Source organism: Ornithorhynchus anatinus, chromosome 10, assembly GCF_004115215.2.
Source record: "Ornithorhynchus anatinus isolate Pmale09 chromosome 10, mOrnAna1.pri.v4, whole genome shotgun sequence".
NCBI lineage: Eukaryota > Metazoa > Chordata > Mammalia > Monotremata > Ornithorhynchidae > Ornithorhynchus > Ornithorhynchus anatinus.
The window spans coordinates 52,183,239-52,211,190 of NC_041737.1; the positions used below are offsets into that span (position 1 = coordinate 52,183,239).

Consider the following 27,952-nt stretch of genomic DNA (forward strand, 5'->3'; position numbering starts at 1 on the left):
CATTTCCCGTGCTTCAACCAGCCGTTCCCCAGCCCCCGGATCCTGGGAGCCGGGAGGCCTCCTCCCGGTGCCATCCTCGGCCGGCTGCTGGAGGCCGCCTCTTCCCCAGAGTCCCTCCCCAGCCTGCTCTTCAGGCAGGCGGGTACACTCCATCTCCTGGGGCCCCCGTCTTCCTTTGGGGGTGCGCCCGGGGTGGCTGGAGAGACGTGTGTGGTGGGGGCGGGGGAGGGAGGGCACAGACACCGCCCACATCCAAGCGGCGTGATGAGCGCCCCTCTCCTCCGACGTGACCTGACCGACGTGACTGCCGGCCCTGTCCGCCCTCCCCTCCCCAGGCCCCACGGAGAACCGTGCCCGGGCTGGGCTGCCTCAGTTACCCACGCCACCTAGGTGGAGAGGAAGAGGGCCACGCAGGCAGCCCGCTCCACCCTCCCCCTGCCCCCGCCGCCCGCTCTCCTCGGGCATCCCTCTGGGGGTGGCACAGGGAGGAAGGGGGTGGGAGAAGACGGGGACCGGTGGGAGGAGTCAGAGATAAGGCACTGGCCGGGGAAGGAGGAAGGGCATGTGTTCATCAGAATTTATTCCTGAAATTGCCAGTCACCAGACAGAATCACTAGGGCGTGACAAACACTGATTGATCGGGGGTGGGAGGGAAGGCTTGGCGGGAGGGGGCGGGAGGGGGGAGGTCGGAGGGGCCCGCGTCGCTCCTTCCCCTCTAATGCCAAAGGATAGGGGTGGCCTGTCCACCCCCTCACCACGCCCCCAGCTTCCAGTCTCGGGAGGAACGTGGGGATGGGGACCGTGATGGGAGGCTGTAGTGTGAGGGAGCGGGGGGCGGGGAGGGGCGGGAGGGCGCGATGCTGGGGTGGGGGGCAGTTCATGCACTCACAACACTGATCTCTTGGTCGGGGGGGATCTGGGATCTGTACAGGGGGAGGGATCCGGGTCCCCCGTTATAGGAGGAAGGGGTTAGTGTTTGGCGGGGGTGGGGCCCCAGAGGGACCCAGGATGGGGGTCAGGGGGCCGGCGGGGACCACCATGGGGGGGGCGAAGGGCAGGGGCTGGGACGGGTGGGGGCCCGCCAGGCCGGGGACGGGGCTGAGGCGCAGCTGGTGCAGGGTCATCGGGGGCACGGGCGGAGGCTGAAAGGGGTTGGTGACGGAGGGGCCCGCGGGTGGGGGGCCGGGTCCCGGGGGGCCTGGGGGGCGGGGGAGAGAGAGAGACAAGAGCGCGTGGGGTTCAGCGCCGGGCAACCGAGAGCCAGAGAGAGACGCATTGGGCCGGAGAGGGAGGGCGAAGGGTCGGTGACCGTCCGACGGAGGCCAGGGCCCGGCCCGCCCCCCACCCTTCGCCCACACCCACATCCGGCTTGCGGGGGAGAGGCCAACCGAGAGACCCGTTCTGGGGGAGGAGGGGGAGTCTGGCGGGGGGAGAGAGGAGGTCACTCACCGGGTGGCAGGAAAGGGTTGCTGGTCTTGGGGCCGGGGGCCGGGCAGGGCTTGGTGCTACTGACCAGCGAGTCCAGGTCCACGAGGGCAGCGTTGGGCCCCAGGAAGGATTCTGGAGTTTTGCGCGTAGGGGCCGGGGGGGCGGCGGGGGCCTGGGCCGCCTCCGCCAGGGAGCCTCCCACCCCACTCAGGTCAAAGGCTCCGGCGCCGCGGGCCGGCACTTCCCCGGCCAGCAGCTCCAGCTCCCCTGCGGCGGGGAGGAGAGACGGACCGTCAGTCCGGGGGGGGGGGCTCGCGGGCTCCGGCCCGGGGCACTGTCATCTGGAGGGGTCGGACTGATGTTCGGCGGACGGGGGGTGAGGGTCCCCGGGCCCCGAGCTGGACATTTGGGAAGTGGGGGAGGGGGTCCAGGCCTCAGCCCTCGCGGCCGCTGGGGAGGGGAGCAGAGGCGGCTGCCCCGGGCCCCGCTACACCCGAGAAAGGGGAGCCGAAAAGGGTCCCACAGAATTGTCCTCGCCTTCCCCAGGACCCCGCCTCCAGCCCCCCCGACCCCGGCCCGCGGAGGTCCGCCCCGGGGGCCACGGCGGGCAGCGGGGAGGACGAGGAGGAGCGGGTCCTCGGACGGCCCGGGCCCCGCGGCCCCCGGCCCGCGGCCGGGGGTAGGGGAGGAGCCGGATGGGGGGCGGGGGGGAGGGAGGGTGGGCGGCCGCCAGCGGCTCGGTCCTCGGGAGGACCCGGGCCCCTCCCGGCCCCGCCCCGCTCACCCGTGCTGCTGCCAGAGGCGGGCAGGGCCGACCGCAGACGGTCGAAGTCCGAGAACTCATCCGTCTCCGTCTCAAAACCACTGCCTGCCGGGGAGGGGCTGGGGTCAGGGAGGGGTCTGGGCCTCCCCCCGCCCCCAGGCCGCCGACGCGGAGTACCTGCAGTGCCGTTGGTGCTGGGCTTGACCGGGGAGCCTCCCCAGGGGTCCGAGAAGGCCGGGGCCGCCGGAGCCGCCGGGGCCCAGGGGTCCGGGGCCGGCTGGGGGGCCGGGGTCGGGCCCGACGACCAGGGGTCGGCCGCGGGGGCGGGCCCGCCGGCCGGCCCCGCCCCCGCGCCTGTGGAGGGGGAGGGACCCGTGAGCGGCCCCGGCCGCGGCGCGGGACCGGCCCCTCCCCGCCCGGCCCGCCGGGGCCCATCGGTGGCCGCAGACCCCGGCCCGGCCGGCCCGCCGGCCGGCCCGGTAGGGAGAGAGGGAAGGGAGGAGCGGGGCCCCGACCGGAAGCCCAAGTCAGATTTCAGTCATCCGCGGGAATCGGGTCCTCCCCGAGAGGAACGAAAGGGGTTGGCGGGGGGGGCGCCGCACTCACCGTCAGAGCCCCCCCAGGGGTCCGGCCCTCCGCCCTCTCCCGCGGGAGGTCCGGGAGGCCCCCCCCAGGGGTCGGCGGGAGCCCCGGGGGCCGAGGCGGGTCTCCAGGGGTCCCCCGAGGCGGAGGCCGGGCCCCCCCAGGGGTCGGCCGGGGCGGGAGGGCCGGCCGGGGGTCCCCCCCAGGGGTCGGAAGTAGTGGCGGCGGCGGCGGGGGGGGTAGGGGCCCCCCAAGGGTCCCCCGTGGCGGGAGGGGCCGGGGCCGTGAAGACGTCGGCGAGGTCCATGAGGGAAGACTGGGAGACACGTGCGGAGACGGACGGGCGGAGAGAAGAGGAGAGAGGCAGAGTCACGGCGAGTCGGAGACACGGGGAGAGCGAGAAAACAGACGGAGAGACGGGAATCGGGCCGAGAGGGGCGGCGGGACCAGGCGACCTCCTCCTCTCCCTCTCCAGCCCCTGCCTGCCGCCCGCCTCCGCCGCTCAACCTCCCCTCCCGGCGACCCTCTTTCTCGGCTGTTGGCCCCGACCCCGCCTCACGACCTCTCCTCCCCCGCCCCCCCCCCCCCCCGACGCCCCCTCACCTCCTCCCTGACCCCACTGGGACCGCTCTCGCGCCGAGACTCCTCGATGGCCATCTGCAGCCTCAGGTCATCTCCGCGCCGGATCCGCTCTTCCTGGGAAGGCCACGGGGTGGGGGGGGGGGCGGGGGGGGGGGAGAGGGCGGTCAGAGCCCAGAGGGGGCCGGAGGGCTCGGGCGGGGGCCGGGGGCGGAGGGAGGCGGGCAGGGCGGAGGGGACGGCCCTCCCCCTCCTCTCTCCCTCCACCCCGGGGCCGCACCGCACCCCCCGGCGTGGGGCAGCCCGAGCGAGCCAGGGACGGCCACACTCACCTGCGGGGAGGGGAGCGCCGGCCCGTCGAGACCGTCACCCCGGCCCGCCCGCCCTCCCTCCCTCCCGAACCGCCCCCCCTCCCCCCCCCGACGGCCCCCTCCCTCGGCCCCAAAACGGTGAGAAAAACTGAAAGCAGAGATGAGAGGGGTGGGAGGGACGGGCGGAAGGCCCGGGAGCGGCCGGGTGGAGGGGGGCCTGGGGGACACGCCGGGTGAGGGGGGCGTCGAGGGGCCGGGCCGGGGGCCGGGCCGAGAGCTCTCCTGCCTGCCTGCCTGCCTGCCTGCCTGCGGGGTAGCAAGGGCGCTTGGGGAGGCGTCTATTCGTGGAGCCCAAGGATCCGGGGAGTCGAGGCGGCTCTGAAAGGAGGTCCCGGAGATAGAGAGCGAGAGAGAGAGAGCCCGAGGGGGCTGCGGGGGAGGAGGGGCCGCGGGCGGCGGCTCTGACCTTGTCATGCTCCTCGCGGCTCAAGCTCAGCGCCAACTGGAGCTGAACATCGTCCTCGGGGCCCGGCAGGGGCTGGGGAGAAACAGAGCGTGAGGGGAAGGGGAGCGGCCGGGGCCCGGGCCCGGGGCCCGGGCGAAGCCGTGGGCGCCAGAGGAAGAAGCGGGCCGGGGCCGAGGCCCAGAGAGAAGGAGAGGCGGAGGAGGCGCTCCACGGGTGGAGACGGACGGAGGAGGCGGCGGCGGCGGAAACGGAGACGTGGAGAGGAGTAGAGGCGGGGACCGGCACCCGGGGTCCCGCACACCCGGACCGGACCCGCCGAACGCCCCGGGGGCCCTAGACCAGACTGAGGCAGAGAGCAAGTCGCCGTAGACCCGGAAACCCAGAGACGCGGCGAGACGGAGCGAGGCGCGGGCTACGTCCTCTTCACCCGTCCCTCCCCCTCCCCACCCCGGACCAGGATCTAGAATCTGAAAGAAAGGGGGTCCACGGCAGGAACCTACCTATCCTAAAAACCAAAGAGGGCCAGCCCGGGAGGCAGCGTCAGGGACCGCGATGGCTCCGAGCCAGCCTCCTGCCGCTATCCGTCTGTCTGCTAACCGATTCCTCTCGGGACGGAGGGGCGGGTCTTCGCACCCATCCCTTCCTTCCAAGTTCCCGCTCGCCCTCTCGGGAAGGGGACGCCGCTCCCCTCGAAACCCGTCTCTCTGGTCTTCTCCGTCTTCGACGGCCGCATCTCTCTCCCCGGGGTCTCCAGCCCCGACCCTTCCCCCCACGGCAAGCCTGAGGCCGACTTGGCACCGAGATCCGAATCCCGGGATGCGCGGGCGGGGGGGGGGGGGGGGACCCCGTCCCCTTCTCCTCCGGGGGCCGTTTCCAACTTTAAAGACCGAACGGGCCGACGAGCAGCACGGTTCCCCTCCGCCGCCGGCTGGGCCTCCTCCCCGGCCCCCGGCTCCCCTCTCCTGGGCCCCAGGTGGGAGAACCCACGGACACCCGAGGACCCAAAGCGCCCCTCGCCGCCCCCGACCGAATCGGGAAAGCCACCGGCCACAGACGTCGGCTCGCGGGGCCCCCGGGGCCCCGTCCGTCGCCCGGTGACCCGCCGGGCCGCACCGGGACGCGACCGCGGGCCCCGCTTGGGGAACTCACTCCCGAACCCAGCTGTCCCGAGCGGACACCAGCGGGGAGGGGCGGGACCCCAGACGGGCCTGAGGCGGCAGAGACGCAGACAGAGAGAGAGAGAGAGAGAGAGAGAGACACAGAGAGCGCCCGAAGCAGCTGGGGAGGCGAGGGGTAGAGGGGCTGGGTGCGCGCGCGTGTGTCTGCGGTGAGGGCGAGGGGCGGGGGGAGGGACGGGAGAAGGGGAAGAGGCCGTGGAGATGGAATGACAAACCAAAAATCAAACCCACCCAAATAGCACCCTGACCCCCCTTACCCCAGCCCGGGGCCCCCTGACCTGGTCAGCCTCCTCCTTGCTCATGGCCAAGGCCAACTGTAGCTGCAGCTCCTCCTCCCCGCTGCTCTGGGGCCAAGCCTGCTCCTCGGGGGGCACGGGAGCCGCCGACGCCACGGGGGGGGGGGAACAGCCGGGGGCTGGGGGGGCTGGACACCCGAGTCCCCGGGGCCGGGGGGGCGAGGGGGGCGCCGCTAAGGGCCGGGCTGCCCGGGTCCCCTCATCTCTGCGGCCCGAGAGGGAGGCGAAAGGTCACGGCAACACCCCCCGGGGAAGGACTGCGCCCAAGGAGGGAGGCAAAGTTAAAGGCAGATAAGGTTCAGGCGCAGCGTCCCGCCCGGCCCCTCCCGCCGCCTCGCCTCCCCCCACGCCCCACCAACCGGTCTGCCCTTCGCGTGCCCGGGGGACGGCTCCCCCGGGGATTCACCCGCCCCGGGGAAATCCCGACAACTTCGGCTTCTCGCCTCCCGGGAGACCAGACGGACGGCAGAGGCTCCGGGGGGGGGGGGGGGCCGTGATTCTCCCGGTCCGGCCCTCGGGCGGAGGGGGGCGGGGAGAAGGGGCGCGGGTGGGAAGATGAACCTCACGAGGGTCGAGCGGGAGAGGGAGGAGAGGGCCTCTGCCGGAGGACCGCCCAGGGCGGGGAGGAGAGCGGCGACGAGGGAGGTCCCGCCGCTCGCGACCCGGACCCCCGGGTCTCCCACGGCTGGGCCCCGGGTCGGGGCAGGGAGCCGGGGGGCGGGACGCGGGGCGGGGGCGGGCGGAGGCCGGCATTACCAGTGGCGGTCTGGGCCAGCTTCTCCTTGGTCTTGAGCGCGTGGGCGCGCTCCTCCCGCAGCCGCTCCTCGTCCTTGAGCAGGGCCACCAGCTGCTTGGCCTTCTCCCGCACGTTCACGCCCTGGTCCTTGCCGTCCCGGTCCACGTACTGGAAATCCTTCAGCGTCTGGACGGCGTAGATGTTCTCCTTGCACTGCTGGGCCACGCGCTCCGACCCGGTCTTGATGAGATACTCCATCAGCGTCATGGCCTGCGGGCGGCGGGAAGGCGGAGGGCGCGCGTGAGGGGAGACCGAGGCGGGGCCCGCGCCCGGCGTGTCCCACCGGGCGTCGTCGTCGTCGTCGACGTCGTCTCTCACCTTGTACACGTGCCTCCAGTTCTTGCCGTGGTCGTTGAGGCGCTTCCAGATCATGCTCATGATCTCCGAGAAGGCCACCACGTTGTAGGTGAGGTCGGCGATCTCCGACATGAGGGAGCTGGACGGGCCCCAGGGGTCATTGCTGGTGGCCTCGCGCACCTTGATCTCCGCCTCCGAGTAGTTGTGCACGATGTTCTTCATCTGGCGCCGCAGGGACGACGTCGACATGGCGGCGGGGGCGGGAGGCCTGGGCGCGGGGGTCACCGCCGCATCTGGGGGGGGGGGGAGGCGGGCGGGCGGTGGGGGGGGGGGGGGCGTCTCCCCGCTCCGCGCCCCCGGCCGGTCCTCCTCACCTCCCCCGGGCCCGGGAGGGGCGTGGCCGGCTCCCCGCCCTCAGGCCGGCATCGCCCGTGCGCCCGGCCCGGTGGGGGGAGGAGAGGAGGGGGCCGGATGGGCCGCTCTTCTCCTTCTCCTCCTCCTCCTCCTCCTCCTCCGCCGCCGCCTCCGCCGCCGCCGCTCCGCCTCCCGCCGGGGGTCGGTGGTGGCAAGAGGAAGCGGCCCCGCGCGCAGGCCGGAAGCGGAAACCCCCCGGCGCTGCCCGCGGCCCCCTTCCGCCCTCACTTGCCCGCTCTCACGTCACTTCCGGCCCGCCTCCGCCCAGGAGGGAGGCGCTGTGCGCACGCGCGCCCCGACGCTGGGGGGAGCGCGGCTTCGGAGAGGCCCGGCTGGGGAGGCCCAGGTCACCGGTTCGAATCCCCGCTCCGCCCCTTGTCGGCCGGGTGACCGGGGGCGAGTCACTTCGCTTCTATGGGCCTCAGGGACCTCATCCGGAAAATGGGGATGAAGACTGGGAGCCTCACGAGGGACGAGCCGATGACCCCGGATCTCCCCCGGCGCTTAGAACGGGGCTCTGCACAGCGCAAGCACTTAACCCATACCAACGTTATTATGAGTTCGAATCCCCACTCTGCTCCTTGTCAGCTGGGTGACTGGGGGGGGTCACTTCACTGGGCCTCAGTTCCCTCATCTGGAAAATGGGAATGAAGACTGTGAGCCTCACGTGGGACAACCTGACGACGCTATCTCCCCCAGCGCTTAGAACGGTGCTCTGCACATAGTAAGCGCTTAACACACACCGACGTTATTATGGGTTCGAATCCCCGCTCCGCCCCTTGTCAGCTGACTGTGGGCCAGTCACTTCACTTCTCCGTGCCTCAGTGACCTCATCTGTCAAATGGGGATGAAGCCCGGGAGCCTCACGGGGGCCAACCCGACGACTCTGTCTTTACCCCAGCGCTTAGAACAGTGCTCACAGTAAGCGCTTAACGAATACCCACGTTATCATCGGCACCCCCTGCTGGAACGACGTCGGGGCAGGGAGGCGGTGTCTTCTTGGAGGGTGGGGACGCGGGCCCAACCCGACCCCCACCCGGACCCCCTCTCGGCCCCTCCACCACACACCAGTCGGCGCAGAATAAAATACAACAAAATGTTTAATGAGCAAATTCGTCTTCGCAAATATGAAACTGCCACAGAGGATGGGATTGGAGGAGGAGGAGGAGGGAGAGGGAGAGGGGGCAGCGGAGAGGAGACAGACGACATCTCTACTACAGAATAGATCATCACGGGAAAGGGGCGGGGGGCGCGGGGGGGGGGAGGGGAAAGGAGCGTCGGGGGCCCGGAGGAAGTCGGGGGAGGCAGGAGGGGAGAACAAAATTGAAAAAGTTTTGGCCATAAAATATAAACACACTATGTTGCTACCATGGAGGAGGACCCCCCCCCACGAGAGTGGCCCTTCCCCCACTCCATCCCTCCCCTCCCGTCCCTCCCCTTCCCCACCCTCCCCTTCCACGGCTACTCCAAGCCCCCTCCCTCCCTCCCTCCCCCGGCTCTACCAGAAGTCCCGGCGGTGATAGGAATCGGGGTCACAGTATTTTGTGACGACCACTCTGTTGGCGAACTTGCGCCCCGTGAGGCCCTGCATGGCCTTCTGACAGTCGAAGACGGAAGTGAATTCCACGAAAATCTACGGGGGGGAGAAAAAGAAGAGGACACGTGAGAAGTCAGGCGGGGAGAAGGATTTTTGCACAGAGAGCTAGACCCGAGCGGCCGGTGGAGCGGGTGGGGGTTAAATCGCCGGATCCGTCGAGGGCTTCTCAGGGGTCGGGCACCGTCCTCAGCGCTGGGGTTGTTGCGAGATAATTAGGTCCAATATGGGGCGCAGAGTCTGGGGAGGAGGGAGAACGGGGACCGGAGCTCCGTTTTGCGGGTGAGGGAACCGAGGCCCGGAGAACTGAAGTGACTCGCCCAAGGTTACGCAGCAGACAAGCAGGCAGGGATTAGAACCCAGATCTTCTGGCTCCCTGGCCCGGGCTCTTGCCACTAGGCACCCCGCCTTGGGAAGACAGCATCCGTCAGGGGGTGAACCCCACGCAAATGTGAAAGAATCCAGGAAGGGTCCGGCCTAAGTCACCAGGTGGGGGCTGCCCCAAGGCCCCTTCCAGAAACAACTGGGGGGGGGGGGGGGGTCTGTAGTCTGGTTTCCTGTGACGGGCTGATTTTTTTTTTTTAATGGTATTTCTAAACTCTTTACTCATCTATTCCCCCCCATCCCTGTCCTCCCCCTGCCTTTCCCACCACCGTAGATGCCGCCACCACCCTCCCTGTCTCACAAGCCCGTAACCTCGGTGTTGCTCGACTCTCTCTCCGTCCACCCGCAGACTCGATCCGTCACCAAACCTTGTCAGTTCCACCTTCGCGACTGTGCTAAAATCCCCCCTTTCCTCCCCAGACGGCTACCACGCCGATCTAAGCACTTATCCCACCGACCACTGCATCAGCCTCCCTGCCGACCATCCGGCCCGTCTCTCCCCACTCCAGTCCACGCTTCACTCGGCTGCCCGGACCGCTCTTCTACAAAACCATCCCGCCCGAGTCTCTCCGCTCGAGACCCTCCACCCCTCTTTACCGATCTTCCGGCCCCCTCCTCACTGCCCCGGTTTTCTACCGCAGCCCAAAACGGTCACTTTGTTCCTCTAACGCCGACCAACTCACTGTCCCTTCACCTCATCGCCGACAATCCTTTTCCCACACCCTCCCCCCGGCTTGGCTGGAACTCTCTCCCCCTCCCCCCGGGCCGGACCACCACTCTCCTCTCAGCAGCAAAGCCTTGTTAAGGTCGCATCTCCTCCGGGAGGCCTTCCCCGATTAAATCCCCCTTTTCCACAGCTCCCTCTCTCCCTTCTACGTCACCTAGGGCCTGTGGCCTTTGGGCATTTGGCATTTCCCCCCACCCTCAACCCTACTGCATTTCTGTGCTCGTCGATAAATTGTGTTAACTATAAACTAATATTACGTAGAGTATACTGACGTCTGTCTCCCCCTCTAGACTGGAAGCTCATTGTGGGCAGGGTAGGTGTCTACCGAGTCTGTTGACCTGTCCTTTCCCGAGGGCCTAGAACGGTGATCTGCCCACAGTATGGGCTCCATCCTTTGACGATGACGGTGATATGCCTGACACTGTACTTGGTGCTGGGATAGAGGCAAGATAATCAAATCGGGTTTGGACCCAGTCCCTGTCCCACATGGGGGCCCACAGTCTTCATCCCCGTTTCCCAGGTGAGGTTAACTGCGGCCCGGAGAAGTGAAGTGACTTGTCCAAGGTCACCCAGCCGACGAGAGGAGGAGCCGGGATAAGAACCCAGCCAGGTGCCCCGACGCCCAGGCCCGGGCTCTGACCGCTGGACCGCACCGTCTGCTGGGCTGCCCGCCAGCGTGGCTCGGGCCCGAGACCTTCAGGGTCCATCAGTCCCCACCGGAATACTGCCGCAACCGAGGGACTTTACTGCCGTCAAATTCTTGGCGAAAAACTGGCTCCCCGGGTACGGAGGGCAATGGGAAAGCCAGACGCGGATGTTGGGGGTCCCCGGCGCCCCCCCATCCGCTCCCCCTTCTCCTCTTTCCTCCCCCGCCTCCCCACCGGGCCCCCTCTGACCTTGCCACAGCCGGGCACCTCCACTCCGTCCACGGGCCGGGGGATCTCGATGGACTTGACGACGCCGTACTTGCTGCACTCGTCACGCACGTCTTCGACGATCTCCTCGTACTCCTCGTCGTCCAGCAGCTCCTCGGGCAGCACCATGTTCATCAGGCAGAGCACCTCCGTCGGGTGGCCGCCCATCTGCACCTGGGAGCTCATCAGCCCCGGCACTTGCAGCGTCACCGGAGTCTGGTTGATCGTGCTCTGCACGGGAGGGGACGGGCGAGGGGGGCCCAGTCAGATGACGGACCGGGAGGCGGGGAGAGGGGAGGGGAGGGGCGGGAGGGGACCCGGTCCCCTCCCCGGCCCCCGCCGCCCTTCTCGACACCCGGGTGACCTCCGCCGCTCGAATCCCCGGCGGCCCCGCGGCCCCCAGGCCGGCCGGTCCCCGTCACTCGCGGGCACGGGGAAGGACGCCGAGGGGACATCCCCGGCGGCGTCCGAGGCCTGCCGTGCCTCGGCTTCTTCTCCCCCGTTCCGCTGCCCCACTGCGGGATCGGGGCCGGGAAGAGCTGCCGGCTACTCCCTCCCACCTCCTCCCGCCCATCCGCGCGCCCGCCCGCCCGCCCGCCCTCCGGGAAGCTAGGAAGGTGACGTGCCGGGCTCACCAGCGTGGCGTTCTTGGCCCCCACACTCGCCCGCTGTACCAGCAGTTTCTTGTCCCCTAGCTGCATCCCGTTCAAGCCTGCGATGGCCTGTGGAGGAGGAGGGAGCGGGGAGGGGATGGGCGACGGGAAGGAACCCGTGGGAGGGAAGGGCGCTGGGGGGTTTAGGACCGACCTGGACGGCTCTCTCCCCGTCCCAGTCCCGACCCGAGGCAGGGTGAGGAGCCGCCCGCCCTCGCTTCGCCTCCCGTCCCAACTTGTGCCGGGCGGGCCGGGAAGGGTCGGAGGAGAATGGGTAGGAGCCAAAGCAGCGGGCGGAGAGAGGGGCGGGGGATAGGCGCGAGGGAGGGGAGGGCGGGGCCTCACCTGGTCAGTAACGTTGATGTCCACGTACTCGCAGAAGGCGTAACCCTTGGAGAGGCCCGTGGCGCTGTCCTTGACCAGATTAAATGCCTTCAGGGGTCCGAACGACGTCAACAGTTCCTTCACCTAAAGGTGTGGAAGACGGGGGTTGGTCGGGAGAAGACAGCTGCGTCCCGCGGTGGCCAGGGTCACCCGGACCCTGGAGTGGCTGGGGGGGGGGGGGGGTGAGGGTACCTGGTCATCGTTCAGGTAGTTGGGCAGGCCGCCGATGAACAGCTTGTGGGCGGAGTCTGGGACCACAGTGGACACCACACCTGGCGGGGAACACAGAGCCTGGGTCACCCCCTGGGGCAGTCGGAGCCGAGCCAGCAGCCCGATGGCGCGCGGGGCCCGGGCCTCACCGGGCACGTAGACCGACGGATTCTCCGACATGCCGGGCAGCGGCTGGTAGTCGTGGGGCCGGCGGATCTTGAGCGACTGCCCCTGGAAGATGATCCCGTCGAAAGCCATGGCCTGGGTCGTCTCGTCCACGGAGCGGAACTGCGGGCAGGGCAGACGGCGGGGATGACCGGAGGGAGTTCCGAGGGGGGGAGACCGCTGACCCTCCTCCCCCCCACAGTTCTGCCCAAGCCCTCGTCCTGCCCTAAGAAACCGTGAGGACGCGGGGCCGGTCTGGCCAGCCCCGGCCGAGCACCGCGTCTCCGGGGGCGTCCCCCTCCGGGGACTGTCGCGTCCTCGGCCTTCGAAGCTCTTCCTTTCTGGCGGCCGCCCCCCACCCACCCCGCCTCCGGCCCCTGGACCGGGTCTCCATCCTGCAGCTGCCCCGGGGCACCTATGTGCCCAGCTCTAAAAACTTTCACTTCCCGCCCTCAGCCACCACCTTCCATTTATTTTAGGTTCCATCTCGCTCCTCGAAGACAGGGGCCGTAGCAAACCCTACTAGGCTCTCCCTCGTGCCCCGTACCGGTAGGAGTTCAACAGACACGCTAATTAGTTGCCCGGCTCTTCCAGGAGATTGGGGAGGGGGGGAGTAAGTCAGTGCCGGGGGAGAGATACAAGGTTTCTACCCTCAAGGTGACAGGGTGCCTCTGCCCACGAGTGCCTCTGCTCCTCCCCACTCTTTCTCCCCCTGCACCTCCACCTCCCCAAAGCACCTCTAAGAAGGCAAAGTTCTTGTCTTGGTTAATCTGGACGGCCAGGACAGGATTTCCAGGAGCTTGAGTCAACCCTCCCAGGCGCATCTGGGCGTTGAAGAAGTCCATCATGGCTTCCTGCAGGGGAGAGAAAGGGAGCGGGGGCGGGGAGGGAGGGGAGGGGGAATACAGGGTCAGAGAGGAGGGAGAGTGGGAGAGAGACAGAAAGACAGAGGGGGATGGAAGACGGAGAGGAAAGGGAGAAAGAGAAATAGGAAAAGGGAGAAGGGCAACGGGGGAAGGAGGAGAGAGAGGTTGAGGGAGGGTTGGGGGGGAGGAGGAGGAGGAGGAGGAGGAGGAGGAGGAAGAAGAGACAGAGTGAGAGAGAGAGAGAGAGAGAGAGAGAGAGAGAGAGAGAGAGAGAGAGAGAGAGAGAAAGTGGGAGGCAGGCAGGCAGGTGGAGGGAGGGAAGGCAAGAGAGAAGTCGGGTATGAGGAAGAGGAGCGGGAACCGGGAAGAGAAGGAGAGGTGGGGGGCAGGGCGGGGAGAGAGTGGTGATGTGGAGGGCCCTGGCTTTCGGGCCCAGGGGGAGTTTTTCAAATGTAGCAAAGAGCAGGTGAGAAAAGCCAGAATGGACCTTACTTGCCTTGGCCGACGGTAGCAAACTTTTTGTTGCTACGAGGGATCTCAGCCCCACAAATTTTCACTTTAAAGAGAAATGGAAACAGCTCTTTGATCTCGGGTTGGCAGGGAGGGGGAACGGGTCTGATCAAATGGATTCATCAAACTGTGTGAGTGGCAGGTCGGGATCGGGGGGGCCGGGATCGGGGGGAGGGGGACCGCGGCAGCTGGGGGGGCGAGGGAGGACACGGACAGACGGTGGCAGCAGATATAATCCCTTACGCCCGGAGACGTCGCCGGGAAAGCAGGTCACGGAGACGACCCTACGTGTCTGTGTGTGGCTCTCTGTGCGTTCTGGCCCAAGGCTTTGTGGGGTGTAGTGTGGGTGTGTGTGTGTGTGTGTGTCTACGTCTGCTCCCTCGGCTTTGTTGGGGGGAAGGGGAAGGAGGGAGGAAGGAGGGGGGACCTGGGGGGGTGGGGGCAGTTGGGGCGGGGACACCCCGGCCTCCAAAGCTGCACCGGCATCCAGCTGCAGAGGGAGGGGACACGGGGGGAGGGGGCGGGTGGGGGAGGAGACAGGCAGTATGTAAGTCGTGGGGGGAGGGGAGGGGGGCCTGGGGGAGAGCAGGGAGGCAGTACCTCAGTGATGCCGAAGGGGATGTTGCCCACGTAGAGGCGCCGGGCCTGGCGGGTCATCTGGCTGCCAACCACGGGCACCGGGGTCGGGGTCACCGCCAGGCCATCCGGAGTCATGGTGGGGAGCAGGGCGGTGGCTGGGATCTGGCCGGCCGCTGGGGGAGGGGAGAATCAAGTGAGCCCCCCCCCCCCCCGCCCCCGGGACGGCCCCACCTCACCCCACCCCTCTCCATCTCCAACTCCCCAAACCGTCGCTGGAAGTCCGGTGCGGAGAGGGGAAGCCCCCTAGGCCGTGGGTGGCCCCGGGCAGGAGGGGCTACCTTGCATGGCCTTGTACTGCATGGGGGTGATGTGCTCGAAGCCCGGCGGCGGCACGTCCCAGTATTTGCGGATCTTCTTCTTCTTCTCATGGCGGGGGGACCGGCTGGAGCGGGAAGGGAGCGGGGACCTCCTCCGTCAGCCCTGGGCCCTTCCTCCGTCCCCCCCGCCCCGCCATCCCCCCCCACAGAGGCGGTGGGTGAAACGGACAGGAAGAGGTGGAGGACAGAGAAGAAGGAATGGGGGACAGGAGGAGAGAAAAACCCGCCTCCCCCCCACCCCCGGAATCTTCGGCTCCCACCTCGCCTTTCCCCCGTTTCTCCACCTTCCCCCCCATCCCGAACCGTAAGCGTCTCTTCCCCACCATCCCTCCTCCGCCTTACCCCAACGTGGCCTTGGGTTGTCTCCCGCCGCTCCGTGAAACTGACCCCCCTCCCGCTCCCAGACAAGAAAACGGGGAAGCAAGGGGCAGGTTTGGGGAGAGAGAAAAGAGAAGGAAGGAAAGCGAAGAGAGGAGAGGAAAGGCGGGTGGGGGAGAAGGGGTCCCAGCTCACATGAGTCCGCTCTGCTCCTCTCCGGGGGCTCTGGTCAGGGGTTTGCTGGGGGTGGGAGGAGGGAGAGGTGTGGGGACGGAGGGATGGCCCGGAGCCCTCTCCCCCCACGGCCCCAGAGGGTGGCTGCGTGCCCGACTGCCCGGGGCCGGGGGATACGAAGGAAGGACCTGCGGAGTCCAGGATCCGGGCCCCCGGCCAGCCCCCAACCCCAGGGGCGACGGAGGCCGGTCCGGAGTCCGGCTGACGGGCCGGTGGCCGCAGGGTCGGCAGGCCGACCGCCCCTGCGTTCGTTCAATAGTATTTATTGAGCGCTTACTATGAGCGGGGCACTGTACTGAGCTCTCGGAATGTACAATTGGGCAACAGACCGAGACAATCCCTGCCCAGCAACGGGCTCACAGTCTAAACTGCAGGCTCTGGGCCCCGGCAAGCGCCCCAAAGGGGCAGGGAACCAGGGACCAGTCCAGCCCAAGCCCTCCCCCCTCCTTCTTTCTCTCTCCTCCCCGAGATGACCAGCCAGCCCCCACCCCACAACGCCAACCCTCCGACTTCCTGACACTTCACTTTCACCACCATGACCCCCCTGGACCCTCGGGTCGTTCCCCGCCCCCCCGGCCCGCCTCCGCGTCCCGCGGATACCTGCGGCGCCGTCGGTCCCGGGAGACGCTCCGCTGATCCCGGTTACGTCGGTCACGGCTGCGGCTGCGGCGTTTGCGATCCCGGCTGCGGGACCGGCTGTGGCTGCGCTTCCGGTGGCGGTTCTCCTTGTCCCGCTCTGACGGGGCGGGGGAGAGGGCAGGAGGAGAGTGAGGGATGCCACGGGCCGGGACCCCTCCAACACCCGCCCTCCCCTCCTAGGGTCACGCGGCACCTCCTCCCTCCGCCAAATCCCGGGCCCTGAGCCACCGGGCATCGCCCCAGGCCCCCGAGCGAGCCAGGGTGCCGCCAAAACCAAGACCGGGATCCCGGGGAGATCCAGCGGCGGGGAGGAGAGGGAAAGAGAAACCGAGGGGCCCAGTGCCGATCTGCGAGGGAGGGCCGCCCCCTCGCCGACTGAGGACCAGCGGAGGAAGGGGACGAGGAGGGGACGCGTCACCCGGGACCCTCTTCCGGGCGACTAGGGCCGAGAAACGGCACTCGGGAGCCTGCCGTCCCTCTCCCACCCCAAGCGGCCTCTGGCACCGCGCAGACTGAAGATCCCGTAACGGGGATTGGGTACAAGGGGCGAGGTGAGTTGAAACCCGAAGCCGGCCACCGTAAATAATGCAGGAGCCGGGCCGATCCAGCGGGTCCACCGGCCTCCCGGGCGGCCCTGGCTTTCCCCGGGGGGGTTCACTGGTCTGCCTAAAGCTTCTACCTCCTAGACGGAAAGCAGCAGAGCACCTGAGAGTTCCTTCCCCCCCCAGAGGCCGTGCGCTCTGTGTCTTTTCCCGAGTCCCTGCCCCACGTTCTGCTTCAGGTCGTAGTCCTCCCGTATTCTCCCCCGGAACTCAAGACGGGCCCTCGTGTACCCCAAGATCCTAATCAACCAACGCCACCTCGACCGCAGATCCCTCTTAAAGCTCCCGAAGGGGAGATGCCCTCCGTCCGTGCGGAAGAGGTGGGCACACCCACCGATGCCAGCCAACTTTTCAATGGTCCCGTGCACGGAAGTCTACCTACTCGGGGACCCGTCCTGCATCCGGCGTGCGAGCCTAAAGAGGCATCTGCAGGTGGACCCCCCCCCCGCCCAACTGGGACCCTGACTTGGTGCAAGTGAATCTCCTGGGGCCCGAGGAGATGGAAAAAGAGCTCTCGGAAAAGGGAAAGGCGGGCGGTGGGGAGGTGAGGCTTTCACCTTGTATCCTCCCAGGGCGCTTTGCACATACTAAGCGCTCGCCAAACGCCCTTATTACTATTATTCTTCTTCCTGGAAGGAAGGTGGTGGATGAGGCTTCCGAGGGTGTGGGTTCTGGGCCTGCCGCAGCCCCCGTCCCTAACCCTGCTTCAAAAGGCGGCCAGGGAAGCTCTCCAAATCGGGAGGGGAAGGTTGGGGGGGGGAGGGGTGTCTCCTGGTGGGATGCGGGAAAAAGAAAGCAGAAAAGGGCTTCCAAGAGATGGGGGGGGGGGGGTTAAGAAAAAGGTGATGAAGACCAGCAGATGGTTCAAACTGGGGGGGCGCAAGGGACCCCATGCAAGGTTCCTGATGGGGTGGGGGGGAGACCCCATTCAAGGCTCCTGGAAGGAGGGGGACGCCTAAAACCACCCCCGCAGTTGAGCAAAGGGGGGGGGGCTTTCTCCTCTCCGTCTCCCCCCTCTCCGGCCTTCACGTGTCCGGGCCCGGCGGGGGAAAAAAGGGGGGAAAAGGGGGAGGGTGCCCCCCCAAATCCCCGCCCAACGGGGGGAGACACGAAGGACGACGTCGAACGTGTTCAAAACCAGCACATGGGGGGGGGGAGGGAGGGAGAAGGCGGAAGCGGAAACAGGGGTGACTGTTGGGGGGCAGGACTGGCTCCCCCAAGCCACGTGGGGGAGGGGAGGGGGGGCGCGCGCTCCCCGCGCGCCGCGGGAGGTCACGTGGCCGGCGCCCCCCGCGGGGCCTCCAAGGCGGCCGCCGCTACCGCGCCTGCGCCACGGAAGGGGGGGGAGGGGGACACGCGCGCGCGCGCGCGCGCTTCGGGGGGGGGGGGCCCGCGAGATCGTGTCCCCCCCCCTCCGCCCCCATCCCCCACCTTGCTTGTTCTCGTTGAGCTGCCGCTCGAACTCGTCGAAGTCGGACATGCTGCTGAGGCGGCGGCGGCGGCGGCAGAGGCGGCCCTGGCTCGCTCGCTCGCTCGCTCGCTCCCTCCTCCTCCTCCTCCTCCTGGCCGCCCGCTCGGCTCCTTCCGCCGCCCCCTCGGCTGCTTCCGGCCGGGCCGGGGCCCGCCTCTTTTCCCAGCAGGCGCTTCGCCCCCTTCCGGCGAGGAGGAGGACGGGGTCCCGCGGGTCCCCGGAGCTGCGGGCGCGCCCGGGCTGCCCCCCCCCCGCCCCCACCGACGCCGGACGCCGGGGCCTCGGCAGTTTCCGGAGGCTTTAAGCCCCGGCCTTCGGCTCCCGCCCGGAAGTTCTAGGAGGCCCACTCCCCCCCCGCCCCTCCCCGCCGTCCGTCCGCCCTAAGCGTCTTTGCGGGGGTCGGGAGTCGGAGGGGAGCCGCGGAGGGGAGGACGAGGAGGGGAGGACGAGGGGCGCGGGGGAGGGAGCCGAAGGGTCGGGGACGCCGCCGCCGCCGCCGCCGCCGCTGCGGGTCACGTGGGGCCGGGCTCGCGCGGGGCGGGGGAGGGCGCAGTTGCTGCGCGAAACAAAAGGAGGTGGCGGCGGCGCGCAGGCGCGGCGGCGGCGCGGGGGGCCTTCTGCGCCTGCGCGCGCCGGGGGCGGTTCTGCGCCTGCGCGCGTCGGGACTCCGCCGCCAGAGCGACTTCCGGGCCTCGCTCCCCGGCGCCGTTCCGCCCGTCGACTCCCCTGCCGAGGGAGGAATCCCTGGCGCAGCCGGGCGCGGGGGTTGCCGGCGAGTCCCGGCGTCCGGCCTGCCCCGATCCAACGGGCGCGAGGAAGCGGCGGCGGCGGCCGGGCCGAGGCGGTGATAGACGACTTCCGGGCCGCGGCGAAGCGGCTCCGGCGCCAGCGCCCCCTGCCGGGAGAAAAGGGCACGGCGGCCGCCCGGGCCTCCTTCCACTTTCCCCCGGTTCTTCCCCTGCACCTGTCAGCTCCTCGCAGCTCCCGCTTCCCCTGCGCTCCCGGCTCGGGCCCCCAGCTGCTCCTCCCCCGCCGCCCCTAATTGCAGCCTGTCGCCTCGTCTCTTCCACCCGCCTCCCCTTCGGTGGCCCGGGAGGGGGCGGGAAGGGAGTTGGGTCACCTGTCATCGCCCAGTCCCCACTCCCCAGCGAGAGGCGGAGGCCGAGTTTATTCCAAATTGTCTCATCTTTTAATTTAAATTCTCTGAATAGTTCTCTCGTTTGGTGGTTCCGTCCGGGCCGGGGGGAGGGGGCGTCGGGAGAGAGCACCGGGGGAAGGGAGACCCGGGGCATCCCCCGGCCTCTCCTCTCCGACCTCTTAAATATGGGGCCTGGGGGGGACGGAAGAGGACGGCGAGGGGGTGAGGAGAGGAGTGGGGTACGGTGGTGGCGATGGAAGGGGGCTGTGAACTATACACACACACACACTCCACCTCCCCACCACCCTCAGCCGGGGGTGGAGCGAGCGGGCCCCAGGAGGATGGACGTGGAGTGGAAGGAAACGGTGCTGGATGGGGATAGATACATATATATACACACAAATCTCCTCGGCATGGAGGGTAGGGGAGGGAGACGGGAAGGCCTGCCCCGGCTAGGGGAGGCCCACAGCTGCTCTGAGCGGGAGAAAGGGTCAGGGAGGACCGGGGGCGGGGGGGCGGTAAGGAATGGGATGGGAAGCGACCCTGGCCCTCAAGGGAGGAGAGGGCAACTTCAGAGCCCACGGAAATCCAGCGGGTGGAGGCTGTGAGGGCCTCAAGGGGGAGCGGGGAGGTGTGCTGCGGAAGGGTCTGGAATTCCCAGGATGGGAAAGGTTGCTTGCGATGACGGGTGCCAAAGCGGAACAACAGGAGACCACCGGGGCTCCTAGGGGACCGAGAGCTCTCCCCCCCCGCCCCATACACACACTCTGGACCCTCACTGGGAAGCCCACCGGGATCCCAGGAGGCCTGCGGGGTCGGGGGGAATGTTACGGGAACAGGGAGGAGTCCAAAAGGGTGGAGGGGAAGTCCGAGAGTACAGGGGGTGGGGGGCAGCCTCTTGAGCTGGGGTAGGGAGGGAGTGGAGAAGTAGGGAGGGGTCCCAAAAGATTAAAGACCACCCGCCCCCCCCGGGAAAAGAGCTGTGGAGGCCAGGAGGGCGCGGGACCCGGTGGTGCGGAGGGTGGGGATCACCGCTTGAAGCGGTAGGTGATGGGCAGCAGCAGCTTGCTCTTCTTGAGGGCCTGCACCTTCTTGAGCGTCTCCTCGTCGAGCGCCAGGAAGCAGCGGCGCGAGTATTCCAGCAGCCGCTCCTTGGACGGGTCGAACTCCCCGACCTCGGCCAGCTTCTCGGGGGCCACGATGAGCAGCTCGGCGATGGGCGTGGTCAGCGCCACCGTGTTGCGGTCGACGCGGTGGTGCTCGAAGGCCCGCGACATGCTCTTCAGCTTCTGGAACGTCCCCAGGATCTTCTTGTAGCGGCACAGCACCCCGTCTGCGTCCTTCACTGCGAGCGGGACCCCCGGGGTGGCAGACAAGAGACAGGGGCGGGAGGGAAACAGATAAGGGAAGAGGGCCGTGGCCTCCGTGCTGCCCCAAGATCCGTCGATCAAGCAGTCGTATTTATTGAGGGCGCACTGTGTGCGGAGCTCCCGCCCTCCCTTCCCGCCCTCTGACCATTTCAGCCTCCTCAGCCATTACCTCCTCCCCGGAAACCTTAAACTAAAGAGCGGGACCCGGCTCGGGCTGGGCCGGCCTGGCACCACTCTCACCACCTCCCTGTGCCAGCTGGCCCGGGGCCCGTTCTCGTGGCGCACGGGCGGCCGCGGCCCGAGCCGGCCCCGTTGGAAGGGGTCCAGGGAGTGCTGTCCGGCACCGGTGGTGACCCTGGGGGCCACGGGGGTTCATCAACATGCCCCCTGAGGTTCAGGCCACCTTCCAGAGCACTCTGGCCTTTTCTCTCTCTCTCTCTCTCTCTCCTCTCTCTCTCTCAAGGGATCACAAGAGGCCAGCGAACCACTGTCTCTATCTGTTGCCGACTTGTTCATCCCAAGCGCTTAGTACAGTGCTCTGCACATAGTAAGCACTCAATAAATACTATTGAATGAATGAACCAGAGCAGGCCCCTAGGGAAGAGGGGCCCGTGGGGCATCCCGGGTCAGCCCTATGCCCGGGCATCCCCTCCGTGTTCTCCGCGCCCAGCCCTCCGCAGTCCTCTCGTCCACCGGCCCCGCTCCGCTCACCCCTCTGGCGTTCCCTGGCCTTAGGCTTGCCGAACCGCCGCCGTCCGGCCCCCCCCTTCTGCTTCTGCCGCTTGCGCTCAGCCGAGCCCCCTTCTTCGGAGCCGCCGCTGAGGGAGGACGTGGGGCTGCCGGGGTCCGAGGTCTCCCCGAGTCGGGTCTCGGCCCCCTCCGCCCGCCGACCTGCCAGCTTGCCCCGGCAATGATCCTCTGGCACAGAGGGAGACAGAGAGACGGGGGTACCAAGAGATTTAAAAAAAACAAAACCGGCGAGAAGACGCGGGAGGCCCTCCGGGTGCTGGTTAGCGCCGGACGGACAGCGATGCCCCGGTCCCAAGGGACCGTGGGGGCTTCGGTCCCGGAACTCGGGGCCCCGGGATCCCCAGCGGGCCCGGAGGCCGTACCTGCGTCGAGCCGGGCGGAGGAGATGAACTTGTCGAGCTGGCAGCGCAGGAAATCCCTCTCCTCCTCCAGGTCCTCGATGCGCTTCTGCAGCCACGAGTTGCGTTCGAGGGCCATGTGCAGTTGCGTCTTCACGCCGTTCATCAGCGCCAAAGTGGGGGAGGCGGGCTCCGAGGCCTCTGCAATGCCGGGGGTCGGGCTAGAGTGGACCCCTCCGCCTCCGGCCTCTGCTTGCCCCGGGGCCCCGAGCCTCCCGTCCTCCCCGGCCTCCTTCGGGGACCCAAGCCGCTCACCCTCGCAGTGGCCCCTGGGGGGGGTCAGGCTGTAGAATATCTGGGGCTCCAGGTGTGGCGTCTCCTCGAACGGAATGGAGATCTCGTAGGCCTCCTCGTCCTTCTTCACTGAGGGAGGAGCGGGGAGGGAGTCTGTCACCCCGTCCGCGGAGACTCAGAAAAGCCAGGCCCCCCCCCGCGCCTCGGGTGGACGTCGGCCGCTGGGTCAGTCGGATTCATCGAGCGCTTACCGTGTGCGGAGCACTGGACCGAGCGCCTGGGAGAGTACAACGGACACGGTCCCCGCCCACAGCGAGCTTACAGTCCGAGGGGGAGTCAGACATCAGTCCGCGTGGTGTTAAGCACGTAAGCTGCGTAAACTACGTAAGCAGCGGGGCTCAGTGGAAAGAGCCCGGGCTTGGGGAGTCAGAGGTCGTGGGTTCTAATCCCGGCTCCGCCACTCGTCAGCTGGGTGACTCTGGGCAAGTCACTTCATTTCTCTGCGCCTCGGTTACCTCATCTGGAAAATGGGGATCGAGACCGCGAGCTCCACCTGGGGCCACCTGATTACCCTGATCCTCCCCGGGCGCTTGGAACGGTGCTCGGCACATAGTAGACGCTTAAATGCCATCCTTATTAGTTTCGGGGGAGCAGGGTAAGGGGGCCCGGCCCCGGGAGGGAAGAACATGGGAGCCCGGGGAGAGGAGAAGGAGGGAACTGGGGAGCCCGGGGAGAGGAGGCCTCCTTACTCATTCTCCTCCGGCCGTTCCTGTCGTTCATGACGCGGTAGCCGCCTCGGCTGGACCCAGGCGTCCGGGTGCCTCAGGGGCCCTGAAGAGAGAGAGAGAGAGAGAGAGTCATCAGGGGCAGAGGCGGGGAGGGGGGTCCGTCCGGCCCCGGTGGGGACCCCCAGGCTGGGAGGACAATGGGCCCCGCCGGGGGGAACCCACTAAGGAGCGCCGAGGGCCGGACAGCGGCCTGTCGCTCCTCCCGTTTGTTGGGGCGGCCCGGGGGACCCGGGACCCCCCGCATCCCACACACGTCCGACCGACCCGGGACCCGGGCATCCGGGATGGGCATCGAGGATGGGCAGAGGATGGCCAAACTTGGCCAGGGCGGCGGCCAGCGCCCACCACACCAGACCCCCATCCCCACCCCCGGCCGGGCGCGGGAGCCGGTTCGCTCGGGGCTCCCAACGGACCCGGGGGCGGCCTCCCTCCCTCCCTCTCTTCCTCCCTCCCTCCCTCCCTCATCCACCCCCTCCTCCCGCTTTTGTCCGCTGCCGCCTCCCCTCCCTCCGCTCCCCCTCGGTGGCAGGAGGCCGCGTCACGCGTGGGGGGGGGGAATCCCGGCCCCCGCGCCCTTTGTCGGCGGGGTCCGGGGAGAGGGGAGAAGGGGTGGGGGGTCCCGGTCCCGCCCGGCGCCCGGGGAGGAGGTGGGGAGGGGGCCCCGGGCCGCCGTGTGCTCCTCACCCGCGCGGGGGCTCCGGGCCGGAGAGGCGGCCCGGGCCCCGGCCCCGGCCCCGGCCCCGGCCCCGGCCCCGGCCCCGACCCCGGCCCCTGCCCAGCCTCAGGCCCAGGCCCAGGCCCAGATCCCGGGACCGTCCGCCAACCGCCACCGGGCGCAGGCGGCTCCGCCGGCCCCGACACCCCGCCCCTCTCCCTCCCTCCCTCCCTCCTTACCGATGCCGACCCCGCCCCCCAGTCCCCAAACCCTCCGGCCCCCCGGCCAACCTACCGCCCGCTCCCGGGGGCCGGGGGGCGGGGCCTGGGGGGCCAGGGGGGCGGGCCCCGCCCCCCACCCGGCCCGGTTGGGGATTTCAGTGCATTTTTCCTCCCCCAGAATGGCCGCGTACTTGTCCGCCGGTCCCTCGCTCAGTCCCGGCCCGGAGGATGGGCGGCGGAGGGGCAGAGAGGCCGGGCAGCTCCAGAGAGGGGTGGGGGGCGACGATGATGGGGGTGAGGGTCCGGGGAAAGCGGAGATTGGTCTCCAGGCCCGGCGGGCCGGCTCCGGGCCCCTCTGCCCCGATTCCCGGGGAAGGGGCCGCCTCCTTAGGGTCCCGCCCCCCCACCCCCGACCAGGACAGGGAGAGTCTGCAAAAGATCAAGATTTCGTACCTCGGGGTGTGGGGAGGGGGCGATGGGAAGGGGCGACCCCCACGCTCCCCCAAATCATCACTCTCCACCCGCTCCGCGAAGGACATCGGAGCCCACGAGCGGGATAGCGGAGCGTTGACCACTCAGGGAGAAAACTGTGCGCTGACCGGTCCGTCGGACGGGGGGAAGCAGAGTCCGGAGCCGAGCCCCCCCCCCACCGGACACAACTGGCCAGACCCATTTCAGTGGGGGGCCCTGGGGTCTGTCCCCCACCCCCATTAGAGGTGGCCAGAAAGCTTGACGGTGGCAACAACGCCTGGTGGTGACCGAGTCCTAAATCAATCGATGGTGTTTATCAAGCTCTTACTGTGTGAAAGACACTATTCCAGACACCTTTTTTCATGGTATTTGTTGAGCGCTTACTACGTGCCAGACGCTGTACTGCGCAGTGGGGTAGATACCAGATCATCAGGTTGGACCCAGTCCCCGTCCCTCATGGGGTTGGTTCTGGGGCTTAATCCCCATTTTACCGACGAGGGCGATGAGAAGGGAAGTGACTAGCTCAAGGTCACCCAGCAGGCAAGTGGCAGGGCTGGGATTAGAACCCAGGTCCTTCTGACTCCCGGGTCCGGGCTCTATCCACTAAGCCACGCTGCTTCTGGGCAAGGACTATGGAGAATGCTTCGGAGAGTATAATGCAAACAGAGTCGGTAGTCACATTCCCGGTCCTCGAGGAGCTTACACTGCCAAAATCAGAATCTGACCTTGGTTCCCGAACCCCGTAATAATAAGACTGACTGCGCTATTGTTGTTAAGACTCTCAGACTCCCAATTTCCACCCATCTCTCTCTTCCTACTCTGGCCATCTCCCAGTTCAGAGGCCTGGATCCTTTTGCCCCCGAGTTCTGCGGAAGGAAGCTCCTCGGCCGGGCATGTTGTTCGTCTGTCATTCCTAAAGGGGCGGAGGGCTGGTGAGGGGAGAGGGGGGCGGGCAGGGCATCCAGAGAGGTGGCCAGGAGTCCCCCAGCCCCCAGCCCCAATGGCTGGGAAAGAACACACCAGAAACCAAGCCCAGTGAGGCCCGTTCCCCGGATTTGGTGTGGGGGTTTGCCCCTGGGTCTGAAGCACTTGGGGCTCGGGCCGGAGTTAGCCGTTATCTGGAGTGCCTGTGGGCCCCAAACCCCTCATTACGCTCCCATTCGGAAACTCAAAATAACCACCGAGGCGCCTGCCCGCCTCAGCCCCCTCCACTCCCTGGCCCGACACCCCTCCCTTCCCAGGAAAAGACAGAAATGGGGGCGGGAGGCAGAGGCTGCTGAGCCGAGCCTGTGACAGTGGTGGGAGGTGGGGGCGGCCCGGTAGAGTCGGAACTCTGCCTGCAGGACACCTGCGTTTCTCTGAGAGGAGGCCGTGAGCTGCCGGGGGGATCCCCAGGGAAAGGAGATGGGTTCAGGTACCCCGCAGTCAGTGGGGAAGATGGATTCCCAGCTGGTAAGACTGGGACGCAGGAAACGGTGGGGGGGGGGGGGGGGTCTTCCCGATCAGTCGCTCTCGGTCGCTCCCTGGACCGCTAAGGCTAGGACCCCAGCTGGGACCCCTCTATTTTCCTCCTCTCTCACCCAGCAGTTCCTTCCACCCCGCGATCCACCTCCCTGCCTAGAAACCTTCTGCGTCTTCTCCAGACACGTAAGGCTCCAGGTGTCTGTCGAAACACATTTATTTTGGTCAGAAGTCCTTTCTTGCCCTCCTACTCCTAATACCTTAAAAATGCACAAAAAGAACGCGTGAAAACGAGGAGCTGGCCTCCCTCCCCACCGTCTCGTCTGCGTCTCCATTCCGGGGTGGTGGGTTTTGGCCTGGGGCCCGCCGGTGTGGCCGACCTGCTACCTGTAAGTGCTCTTGAATCTGTATTTAAGTGCTCTGGGATCTGTTCGGGGGCGGGGGCTGCCCTAGCTTGTGGTCCCTTACCGGCTGACTCAGTCGCTCCCCAGCTAGGACTTGGAAAGTCAGAGATGAATAAATCCAGGTTCCAGTTTGGGAGACGGAGGAGGGCAGGAGCTCCCCCCCCCCCGGCACCCCGATCTCCTCCAGCTGCAGAGAGGGACGGGGGAGTGGGAGCAGAGAGGTCGGAGTCCGGCCGGGATCCGAGCCGGATTTCCACAGAGGGGGGAGTCAGCGGCGTCAGGAGTCCGGGGCTCGGACGGGAAGGACCCGAAGAAGTCAGCCCGAAGTTCGAGCCCGTCCGGGGGCCCCTCGGGGAGACCGAGGCCGACGGGCGCGGTCCAGGTCAGCCCGGCGTGTCCGTGCTCGGCTTTGGGCCGGGGAGCGGGGCTGGGGGGGGGAGGGGAGGGCGCCGAGGCTGGCTCGGCGGAGGGAGGGGGCGGGGGTCGGTCCTCGGCCGAGGGTCCCTCGGGGCCGAGCGCCGTCAGGGCTGCCCGGCCCGGTGCTTCGGCGGGCGTGCCTCTGCAGCGTGTTCCGCTCCCCGAAGCGCATGTGGCAGACGCGGCACTGGAAGGGCCGCTCCCCGGTGTGCACGCGCTGGTGGTGGGCCAGCTCGCCGGCGTCGCGGAATCGGCGGGGGCAGACGGGGCAGGCGTGGGGCTTGCCCCCGCGCCCGCCGTGGGTGAACTTGTGCCTCTCCAGGTGACTCTGGCGCTTGAAGCCCTTCCCGCAGGCGGGGCACACGTGCGGCTTCTGCTCCGAGTGGGCGATGCTGTGCCGCTGCAGGTAGGACAGGTACTCGAAGGCCCGCGAGCAGACCGGGCAGCGGTAGGCCTTCCGCGAGGGGGCCGCCGGGGCCTGGGGGGCCGTCGGGGCTTGGGGGGCCTGGGGCAGGGACCCCCCGGGGGCCGCCCCGCCCCCGGCCTCCTCCACCAGCACCGTGTAGGGGACCCCGAGACTGTCGATGAGGAGGTAGCGGCGGCGGCTGAAGCGGGGAGGGTCCGGGGGCCGGGACGGGCCGGGGGGCTCTTGCGGGGCGGGACGAGGAGAGGCGGAGGGACTAGGAGGAGGCCCGGGGTGGGGAGGGGGGGCTCTGGGGCGGGGGGGCAGAAGCATGGTGGGGAAGAAGGGGGCTGTCCGAGGACCTGGAAAAGGCCGGGGTGGGGGAGGAGGGGTGTGGTGAGAGACAGAGAGATAGAGAGGAGGTTAGAGAGAAGGATTCCCTCCAAACTATTTGATGTGCCCTCCACCTCCGTCTCTGGACCTGAATGGCCTCTATCTCCGGTCCTGTCCGGCTTCTGTCTCCGGTCCTGTCCGGCTTCTGTCTCTGGACCCGTCCGGCCTCCTTCCCTGTGTGGCCGTCAGGCCCTCGTTGCCCCTGGCTCTTTCTTTGCCAGGGGGCCGCACCCTCTGGGCTCCCGACCCCCGGTCCCATCCTCCCTCCCTCCCGTCCCCCAGCCTCTCTAAGCCCCCTTCCAGCCCGCCCCCGCACGGGCCTCTACCCCACTCCTCTTCGGAGCCGACCCCGTCCTCCCTCTTCTCCCCCACCCTGTAGATCGGGGGAGGCGGGGGGGGTGGGGGGGGTCCCCGCCCGCCCCCCGCCGCCCCCTCCCACTGCCTCTCCTCCCCGGGCTTGTCTCACCTCCCGGATCGCCCCCCCCCGGTGCGGTGCGGTGGGGTGGGCCGGGGTCCCCCCGGGGTCCGGCCGACCTGCGCTGGGGTCGGTGGAGCCGCTCCCGTTCGGACGGCCCTTCCCGGGGGGAGCGGGCCCAAGCGGCGGCGGGGCTCGGCTGCGCGCCCCCCGGCCCGGACCCCCGACCCCCCGACCGGCCCGGGGTCCGGGTCCGGAGGGGCTTCGGGGGCTGGGGGGGGGGGGGGAGGGGGGGAGGGGAGGGGAGCCGCGGGGGGCGGGGCGCGGCGGCCCCGGGAAACCGCTCCGGTTGAAGACAAAGGGCTCGGGCGGAAAAGGTTCCGGGGTCTTTGGCCTCCCGCGTCCCACCCGAGCCGTCCGGCCCGGGACCCTCCCCCTCCTCCGCCCCCTCCCCCAACCCAGGGCAGCGGGGGGGGGCGGCCCCGGGACCGGTCCGCCACCGTCCGAAACACGCAGCGTCGCGGGGGGCGGCCCGAAATTTCTTCTTATTTTCTTCTTCACCCCCAGCATCGGGGGGGGGGGGTGGGGGGGGTGTCTTTATTACGCTTTGGCTCCCCCCCCGGCCTTGCTCCGCGCTGGGAGGCGGCGGAACCAACGCCGCTTGGGAAGGTCGTGGGTTCTAATCCCGCCTCTTGCC

General features: G+C 68.6%; 4 protein-coding genes and 1 long non-coding RNA gene across 8 annotated transcripts; all 5 read right to left on the reverse strand.

Annotated features, from left to right (window-relative positions):
• Nucleotides 1-562: 562 nt before the first annotated feature.
• On the reverse strand, nt 563-6,987 carry EPN1 (epsin 1). The gene is made up of 10 exons (XM_029073079.1): nt 6,718-6,987; nt 6,361-6,609; nt 5,586-5,699; nt 4,130-4,201; nt 3,377-3,469; nt 2,768-3,089; nt 2,369-2,467; nt 2,213-2,296; nt 1,450-1,695; nt 563-1,198 (listed from the first exon to the last, which is right to left on the reverse strand). Exons 1-10 carry the CDS (start codon nt 6,943-6,945, stop codon nt 954-956), a joined length of 1,752 nt encoding a protein of 583 aa, XP_028928912.1. The 5' UTR covers nt 6,946-6,987; the 3' UTR covers nt 563-953.
• A 1,578-nt stretch (nt 6,988-8,565) lies between these two features.
• U2AF2 (U2 small nuclear RNA auxiliary factor 2) lies at nt 8,566-17,818 on the reverse strand. Of its 2 annotated transcripts, none has more exons than XM_029073048.1 (12): nt 17,698-17,818; nt 15,626-15,761; nt 14,987-15,031; nt 14,435-14,538; nt 14,118-14,269; nt 12,879-12,995; nt 12,126-12,264; nt 11,959-12,038; nt 11,728-11,850; nt 11,356-11,451; nt 10,712-10,960; nt 8,566-8,743 (listed from the first exon to the last, which is right to left on the reverse strand). In XM_029073048.1, exons 1-12 carry the CDS (start codon nt 17,744-17,746, stop codon nt 8,609-8,611), a joined length of 1,425 nt encoding a protein of 474 aa, XP_028928881.1. In that variant the 5' UTR covers nt 17,747-17,818; the 3' UTR covers nt 8,566-8,608. The 2 variants fall into 2 exon arrangements, with proteins under 2 accessions (XP_028928881.1, XP_028928882.1); XM_029073049.1 differs by having other exon boundaries at nt 11,365-11,451; nt 17,698-17,817.
• A 1,085-nt stretch (nt 17,819-18,903) lies between these two features.
• On the reverse strand, nt 18,904-23,583 carry CCDC106 (coiled-coil domain containing 106). 3 transcript variants are annotated; one of them, XM_029073062.1, is made up of 6 exons: nt 23,483-23,583; nt 22,377-22,458; nt 21,649-21,756; nt 21,358-21,534; nt 20,957-21,163; nt 18,904-20,220 (listed from the first exon to the last, which is right to left on the reverse strand). In XM_029073062.1, the coding sequence occupies exons 2-6, from the start codon at nt 22,405-22,407 to the stop codon at nt 19,904-19,906; spliced, it is 840 nt and encodes a 279-aa protein (XP_028928895.1). In that variant the 5' UTR covers nt 22,408-22,458; nt 23,483-23,583; the 3' UTR covers nt 18,904-19,903. The 3 variants fall into 3 exon arrangements, with proteins under 3 accessions (XP_028928895.1, XP_028928896.1, XP_028928894.1); XM_029073063.1 differs by lacking the exon at nt 23,483-23,583 and adding an exon at nt 23,365-23,383; XM_029073061.1 differs by lacking the exon at nt 23,483-23,583 and adding an exon at nt 23,100-23,143.
• Nucleotides 23,584-25,422: 1,839 nt separating this feature from the next.
• Nucleotides 25,423-26,784, reverse strand: ZNF581 (zinc finger protein 581). Its single transcript, XM_029073065.1, has one exon. The coding sequence runs from the start codon at nt 26,778-26,780 to the stop codon at nt 25,944-25,946; it is 837 nt and encodes a 278-aa protein (XP_028928898.1). The 5' UTR covers nt 26,781-26,784; the 3' UTR covers nt 25,423-25,943.
• A 139-nt stretch (nt 26,785-26,923) lies between these two features.
• LOC114814605 lies at nt 26,924-27,482 on the reverse strand. Its single transcript, XR_003762368.2, has 2 exons — nt 27,307-27,482; nt 26,924-27,014 (listed from the first exon to the last, which is right to left on the reverse strand). It is a non-coding gene; the product is annotated as an uncharacterized LOC114814605 (long non-coding RNA).
• Nucleotides 27,483-27,952: the final 470 nt, after the last annotated feature.

Bases quoted from the DNA above. Each gene is read 5' to 3' on its own strand.
- CCDC106 (XM_029073062.1), bottom strand. From the start codon at position 22,407: ATGAACGACAGGAACGGCCGGAGGAGAATGA. The intron at 21,535-21,648 runs GTGAGCGGCTTG...CCGGCATTGCAG, and splicing joins CCCCAGGGGCCACTGCGAGG to AGGCCTCGGAGCCCGCCTCC. The intron at 21,164-21,357 runs GTACGGCCTCCG...CCTCTGTGCCAG, and splicing joins CTCCGCCCGGCTCGACGCAG to AGGATCATTGCCGGGGCAAG.
- ZNF581 (XM_029073065.1), bottom strand. From the start codon at position 26,780: ATGCTTCTGCCCCCCCGCCCCAGAGCCCCCCCTCCCCACCCCGGGCCT.
- EPN1 (XM_029073079.1), bottom strand. From the start codon at position 6,945: ATGTCGACGTCGTCCCTGCGGCGCCAGATGAAGAACATCGTGCACAAC. The intron at 4,202-5,585 runs GTCAGGGGGCCC...GTTTCTCCCCAG, and splicing joins GCAAGGAGGAGGCTGACCAG to CCCCTGCCGGGCCCCGAGGA. The intron at 2,297-2,368 runs GTACTCCGCGTC...CCTCCCCGGCAG, and splicing joins CAGCACCAACGGCACTGCAG to GCAGTGGTTTTGAGACGGAG.
- U2AF2 (XM_029073048.1), bottom strand. From the start codon at position 17,746: ATGTCCGACTTCGACGAGTTCGAGCGGCAGCTCAACGAGAACAAGCAA. The intron at 12,996-14,117 runs GTACTGCCTCCC...TCTCCCCTGCAG, and splicing joins TCCCCTTCGGCATCACTGAG to GAAGCCATGATGGACTTCTT. The intron at 12,265-12,878 runs GTGCTTTGGGGA...CCCTGCCCGCAG, and splicing joins AGAACTTTGCCTTCTTAGAG to TTCCGCTCCGTGGACGAGAC.